At 57.9% G+C, this 6,735-nt stretch overlaps 1 protein-coding gene across 2 annotated transcripts; it reads left to right on the forward strand.

The window, feature by feature from the left end:
* Window positions 1-1,149: 1,149 nt before the first annotated feature.
* LOC142051153 (uncharacterized) lies at window positions 1,150-6,735 on the forward strand. Of its 2 annotated transcripts, XM_075080338.1 has the most exons (5): window positions 1,150-2,135; window positions 2,496-2,597; window positions 3,649-3,756; window positions 4,395-4,539; window positions 5,177-5,691. In XM_075080338.1, exons 1-5 carry the CDS (start codon window positions 2,066-2,068, stop codon window positions 5,577-5,579), a joined length of 828 nt encoding a protein of 275 aa, XP_074936439.1. In that variant the 5' UTR covers window positions 1,150-2,065; the 3' UTR covers window positions 5,580-5,691. The 2 variants fall into 2 exon arrangements, with proteins under 2 accessions (XP_074936439.1, XP_074936438.1); XM_075080337.1 differs by lacking the exon at window positions 4,395-4,539 and having other exon boundaries at window positions 1,153-2,135; window positions 5,177-6,735.

Here is a 6,735-nt window from a genome sequence, read left to right on the forward strand (position 1 = left end):
TTGTTCCAAAGCATTATGGATCAGTCCATGGCAAATGGTAGGGCTGTGTTTCCACCCCTGGGGCAGTCGATTCCAGGTGTACTGGACCCCCCTCCAAGTAAAAGCAAACTGTGGCCTGCACTCTGCTGCCAGAGGGATTGAGAAGAATGCATTAGCGATATCAATTGTGGCATACCACTTGGCCGCCTTTGACTCCAGTTCGTATTGAAGTTCTAGCATGTCTGGCACAGCAGCACTCAACGGTGGAGTGACTTTGTTCAGGCCACGGTAGTCTACTGTTAGTCTCCACTCTCTGTTAGAGTTCCGGACTGGCCATATGGGACTGTTAAAGGGTGAGTGGGTCTTACTGATGACTCCTTGGCTCTCCAGTCGACGAATGAGCCCGTGGATGGGGATCAGAGAGTCTCGGTTGGTGTGATATTGCTGCCGGTGCACTGTTGTGGTGGCGATCGGCACCTGTTGTTCTTTGACCTTCAGCAACCCCACAAGAGAAGGGTCCTTCGAGAGACCGGGCAAGGTAGACAGCTGTTTAATTTCTGCCGTCTACAAGGCGGCTACACCAAAAGCCCACTTGTAACCTTTTGGGTCCTTGAAATACCCTCTCCTGAGATAGTCTATGCCAAGGATGCACGGAGCCTCTGGGCCAGTCACAATGGGGTGCTTCTGCCACTCATTGCCAGTTAGGCTCACTTCAGCCTCCAATACAGTTAGCTCTTGGGATCCCCCTGTCACTCCAGCAATGCTGATGGGTTCTGCCCCTATATAGTTTGATGGCATTAAGGTGCACTGTGCGCCGGTGTCCACTAAAGCTCTATAGTCCTGTGGGTCAGATGTGCCAGGCCATCGGATCCACACAGTCCAGTAAACCCGGTTATCCCTTTCCTCCACCTGGCTGGAGGCAGGGCCCCTCTAGTCCTGATCATAGTGGTCATCACTCACTTCCGGTAAATGTGAATCACGGGTGTCTCTGTTAAGATCAGTCAGGCCATCAGCACTTCTGCTCCTCCGTCTGGAGAATTGCTTACGGGAAACTGGAGCAGCAGCTCTCCTGGAGAAACTCCCCTGAGTAAAAAGTGGAGTCTGACTCACAAGGATCTTCTCAGAGCATGTCAGATGACACCGCGGGTGCCCAGGGCGTGGATGTGTTGTGAGGTCACAGGCCCCGCTGTGCCACGCCGTGTTGTGCAGTGCTGTGCCGCAGGCACCGCTCCAGCAGTGCCAGCTGTGGCAGCAGCGGCAGCAGCATGGTGCAGGCGCGGGGGGCCGTGGCCCCCACCCACCTATTTATCCTGCTCCTGATGGCCCTGCAAGCCTGGCAGGTCGGGGCTGCTCCGTGGCGAGCGTGGGGATTAGGTAGGTGGGCAGGCAAGGTCCAGCCCCAACCCTGGCAGCGTGGCACAGCACCCACGGCTGCTCGGGGTGACAGCGGGGCTGGGGTCGTGGTGGGGCAGGGCTGGGAGAGCAGCAGGGCCAGGCTCGGGCAGGTGAGTCGTGGCCAGGTCGACGGGCAGCTGGAGGCAGACGCTCCCCGGGGAGGCGCAGGGTTCCGTGGCCACTGCAGGGGCATTTTCCAGGTGAACGGTGGGGTCAGGAGCAGTGCCACGGGGTGAGAAGCTGCTGCTAGAGCTGGCCCTGTGCCGCCCTGCCCCAGGGCAGCCTTCCCCCAGCCTGCACGTTGGGGCCGGAGTGGCTGTGCAGAGGCCAGGCAATAGCCCGTGGGAGCGCTTCTCCTCCAGGCTGGTCACAGTCGTGCCGGGAGCCGTGGCTCTGCCGCTCCTGGCTGGGTCCTGGCTTTCAGCTTCAGGCACCTCTGTCCTTGGGAGATGCCCGCTTGGGAAGGTGGGAGCATTCCTGCTCTAGCCCTGCAGTGCTCTCCTTGGGTGAAGCCAGGTCCCCATGGGACACAGAGCCCCAGCCCACAGCCCGGGGCACGCTGCTCTTGAGGGGAGGGGAGGGACGAGTGCCATGGAGCAAGGCTGCGTTTGAACTGCATTCACTGCTGTTCAGAACTGAAGAAGTGCATTAAAATAGTTCATGGGAGCTTCTCTGTCCTGTGTTTACAGACATGGCTGGAGGCGATGGATATCCAGCTTCCCGTCTGGGTTCCCGGGCTGACACGCTGGGATATCGCATGGGTACGTCATGGCTTTTGACTTCCTTGGAGAGCTGCCAGCTCAGAGGCCAGACGTGAGCGAGACATCTCTTGCAGGCGTGACAATATAGGCCGTGTGCGCCACGTGGTTACACGATCCCCTCATACGTTCTCCTCTTCAGTTCTGACAGTGAATATCGCAATGTGTGATGGGAACTTCTTGTGGGGGTTTGGTTGCAGGTGTGGGTACAGGGAGGGCTTTTCCAGCTTCTGGGCTGGATCCCGCGCTGGAGCTCCCCTGGCATCGCAGGGGTGAGTAGTCAGTCTTGACTGGCTGCACAGACTAAGCACTCTGTTTCGGTATTTTATCAGAGAGAAATTTAACTGGCTACTTCCTGTTAAGGTCCCCAGAGAGCAAAGTATGAAGCTGAAAGAGGCAAATCTTCCCAGCGGTCATCAGAAGTCCTGAAGGAAATCCTGAAGGGCCTGGACAAGGAAGCACTTGGTGGGTATATATCACTCTTAAGCAGAAGACTTGGGAAGCTGAGGGTTTGATGCCTGTCTGGCCCAGCCGTAGCTACACAGCAGGAAGGGATTGATCAGAGCCTCACTGCGGTGACACTCAGTTTCACGCCTTGCAGGCGCTGGTGAGCCACAGAGTGGCCCAGAGCCTCTGCTGCCAGTTGTGGTTCAAGCTGAGCCCCAGGGACAGCTGCCCGCCCCAGTTATACCCCTAGCGGTCAGAGCTGGACTGGGCAGACGTTGGTATCCAGCTGTCAGGGATGGGCAGCGCTCACGCCTTGAATGCGTGAGGGACTTGCCGAGGAGCTGATTCCTGACAAGCCGCGAGAGGGCCGGCACCCTGCCAGTCAGCGGAGGGGAGAGTGCCCTTGGCCGGCACAGAGGGTGCGCAGGCAGCTTGGGGTCGCTGAGACCGGCAGACTTTGCCTGCGCTGCAGGCAGCCCCTGGCCAGGATGGGAGCAGCCCCAGCTTCACAGCCGGTCCAGCCCCGCTGTTCTCCTTGATGGGCGAGGACTCTGAGTGACACCCTGGAGTCAGGGACAGGTGGGAGCTGGGCAGGCAGCTTGAGGCGGGCCGCCCAACTTGAAGGCAGCTAAAATGAGGGGCTGTGAATTCAGTCTCGCATGGTTTGGCTGTCTGTTTCCAGTTGTGTTTTAGATAACTTGGCTGTGGTTTTCCTCTTGTCTTGGGGGACTGTGGGCTCTTCCCCGCCACACGTGAAAGTGCCCAGAACATGGTTGCAAGAGCTTGCGGTTCAGTCCACCACGTGTGCCTGATAGCCTTACCGTGTGATGGAGTTGGCATGGTGGGACGTGCTTCTCAGAAGGGCTCTTTCCACGGCTGAACTTGCTACGGCATCTTCCTGCCCTCTCTGCAGGGAGTCGTGTACCATCGTCCTGCCCTTTGCCCGAAATGCGCTCAGTGGAATGTGAACAAGATGGCATGCAATCCCCTAGCCTTTCAGCAGGTTGGGATTTGCTGTCTGTTTACATCTAATTATGTCTAATGAAACTGACCCGCTTTCTTTCTAAAGAGATGGACCGTGAGACTGCGGAGAGTGAGGCGCTTCAGGAAGCAGGCAGTCACGCGGTGCCAGTCTCTGGTGCCAGAAGAGGGGCAATTCAGTCAGTGGAGGTGCCAGGTAATTGCTGTCCTTTGGTCATCCAGGGCCACAGGTCAAAATCTGTGGGTGTCTGCAGGCTCTTCCCCGAGTTCTCGCTACTGCACACCATGTCAGCAGCCAAACTCTTAGCAGAGAGCAAGTGTTCTAAAAGAAGGCAGGAGCAGCTCTGAGAGGATGACTCCCATCTCTGGGGTGTGAAGGTTATTGCCGTCAGTGTGCCAGAGACACGCTCGCTCGTAACCCTCTGCTGATGGCCTCATGAGTGTTCCCAAAGGGTCAGAGTGAGCCCCCAGGCAGCAGCTCTAGCAAGCCTTGCAAGGCGGAGGTGGGTGAGCACAAAGGAAATTGTGTGCAGACGTGGAGGATCACCAGGAAGGGGGAGCAAACCCGTGACACTGGGAAAACTGGACTATGGGCATGCCAGAGCGTAAGCAAAGCTGCGAGGAGAAAGAGAGGCTCCAGAGTGTGTTGATTTGCAATGACCTTGGGAGCTTCCTTTGCTTCTCCTGAAGCCAAGGAAATGTGGCAGCCCCAGGATGTTCCGTGGCTCAGAGATGCTACCAAAGCGAGAATGAGCATTTCCTGGCAATGTCAGGCCTCCTGTGAGATGAGCAGTAGTGTGCAGGACACACTAACACACCGAATCATTCCTCCAGGCGTGGATGGCACGAGAAACACAAATGCTATGGATCCAAAAGATTTCCAGAAGTACTGCATAGAAGGCGCCGTGGCGGTCGTGGGCTCCATACTGCTTGGGATGGTTTTCTGTTGTGTGATCCGCCTGTGGAGGAAGAGAAGGCGGTGAGTTGGTGGCGGGGGGCAGGTGCAGCCAAACTGCTGCGTTAGATGGCTGCTGTTAGCCATGAAGCATTTTGAGGTAGGGTATTCTGGCGTGCCGAGTTAGTTACTGGCCAAACAGGACTGAGGTTTCTGCTGTGAGGTGTTTTAACTGTCCTCTCAACCCATGGGCCCTCTTTTCTGCAACCTGTCCTCACTGTTGCAAGTATTAGTTAAAAGTGACCCTGCCTGGACAAGAGCAGACCCAGCAACAGACGTAGGCAGAGCAAAGTCAGGCAGGAAAACAAAGAGGGATGACGTTGCCGCAGAAAGTGAGAACTGCAATAGCGACATCTCCCTGCCAGGGAACCCAGCAGCAGAAATCACCCTGTGAGGTGATGCTGTAATTTCCAGATGTTCACCTTGGCCAGGGTATCCCAGCAAGCCACACTGTGGTGAGCAACCTTCCCAGCTCTCAGCTCATGGGAGCAGAGCCCCAGCCGAGGGGTGCGGGGCGCCCCGTTTTCTGCACAGAGCTCTCTGTGCCCACAGCTCCCACGTGCAGCCGGGTGCCCCCATGCCATGGGGCGCGCAGCTCTGCCCCGCCACCCGCCCAGCACCGCAGCCGTGGCGGGGCCTCAGCAGCCTCCTCTCTCCGCAGGCGCCTCGCCGCAGCTTCGAGAGCCCGGCCCGAGACCAGCAGCTGCCCCTCACACCCGGACACCTGGACTGCCCACCCCAGCACCTCCAAGAGCTGGACCCAACACCAGCAGCCGTCACGTGTGCCTGGAAAAGCGGCCCACCAGCCATGGAGCAGTGGCGGGGAACCAGCCTCCACCAGCCCGGACGGCCGCCCGGCCCGCCCGCCTCCGCCCCGGCCCAAATGGCTGTCCAACTCAGCCAGCCAGGTGTTGCGGGACCGGCCCAGCACCCTCCGGGCCCCGGAGAAACGGCAACCACCCCCTCGCCCCCCAAGCCCATTTCTCCAGCCCTCCTGCAAGGGCCTGGGGCAGTCCCGCCAGGATATGGATTTGGGGAGCGACGGTGAACGTGAGGGCCAATAGGGGAGTGACGACAAATACAATTTCCTTCGATGACAAGGTCACGGACCTAGTTGGCCAAGAGAAGCCAGCTGATGTGATCTTTCTGGATTTCAGTAAAGCTTTTGATACTGTCTCTCACAGTCTCCTCCTGGGCAAAATGTCCAGCACACAGCTGGATAAACGCGTAACGCGGTGGGTGAGCAATTGGCTGGGGGGTCGGGCTCAAAGGGTTCTAGTCAATGGGGTTACATGGGGCTGGTGGCCAGTCACTAGCGGGGTTCCACAGGGATCCATCTTGGGGCCGGTACTCTTTAATCTCATTGTAAATGACTTGGATGCAGGACTTGAAGGAACGCTGATTAAGTTTGCTGACGACAAAATTGGGAGGAGCTGTTGACACTCCCGAGGGCAGAGAGGCCCTTCAGAGGGATCTGGACAGACTGGAGAGCTGGGCAACCACCAACCATATGAAGTTGAACAAGGCCAAGTGCTGGGTTTTGCACCTGGGGCATGGCAACCCTGGATGTACAGCCAGCGTGGGGAATGAGAGGCCGGAGAGCAGCTCTGCGGGGAGGGACCCGGGGGTTCTGGTCGACGGCAAGTTGAACACGAGGCAAGAGCGTGCCCTGGCAGGCAAGAGGGCCAACCATGTCTTGGGGTGCATCAAGCCCTGCGTTGCAGCCATGGAGAGAGGGGATTGTCCCGCTCTGCTCTGCGCTGGTGCGGCCTCACCTCGAGCGCTGGGTGCAGTTTTGGTTGCCGCAGTACATGAAGGATATAAAGTTACTGGAGAGTGTCCGGAGGAGGGCCATGGAGTTGGTGAAGGGTTTAGAGGAGAAGCTGTACAAGGAGCAGCTGAAGTCCCTTGGTTTGTTCAGCCTGGAGAAGAGGAGACTAAGGGGAGACCTCATCACGGTCTGCAGCTTCCTCACAAGGGCAGGAAGAGGGGCAGGCGCTGATCTCTTCTCTCTGGTGACCCACGATAGGCCTGAGGGAATGGCAGGAAGATGTGCCAGGGGAGGTTTACGTTGGCCCACGGTGTCAATAAACCACGGCGCGGCAGAAAGCTGCTATCAAGCCGTAACGGAGACAGCGTCTGTTCTGGTTCGGGCTGGGATGGAGTTAATTTTCTTCCTAGCAGCCCATACGGTGCCGAGTTTTGGATTTGTAACCAAAC

Source organism: Phalacrocorax aristotelis, unplaced genomic scaffold, assembly GCF_949628215.1.
Source record: "Phalacrocorax aristotelis unplaced genomic scaffold, bGulAri2.1 scaffold_111, whole genome shotgun sequence".
Classification (NCBI taxonomy): Eukaryota; Metazoa; Chordata; class Aves; order Suliformes; family Phalacrocoracidae; genus Phalacrocorax; species Phalacrocorax aristotelis.

Bases quoted from the DNA above. Each gene is read 5' to 3' on its own strand.
- LOC142051153 (XM_075080337.1), top strand. From the start codon at position 2,066: ATGGCTGGAGGCGATGGATATCCAGCTTCCCGTCTGGGTTCCCGGGCT. The intron at 2,136-2,495 runs GTACGTCATGGC...CTTCCTGTTAAG, and splicing joins CACGCTGGGATATCGCATGG to GTCCCCAGAGAGCAAAGTAT. The intron at 3,757-5,176 runs GTAATTGCTGTC...CTCTCTCCGCAG, and splicing joins TCAGTCAGTGGAGGTGCCAG to GCGCCTCGCCGCAGCTTCGA.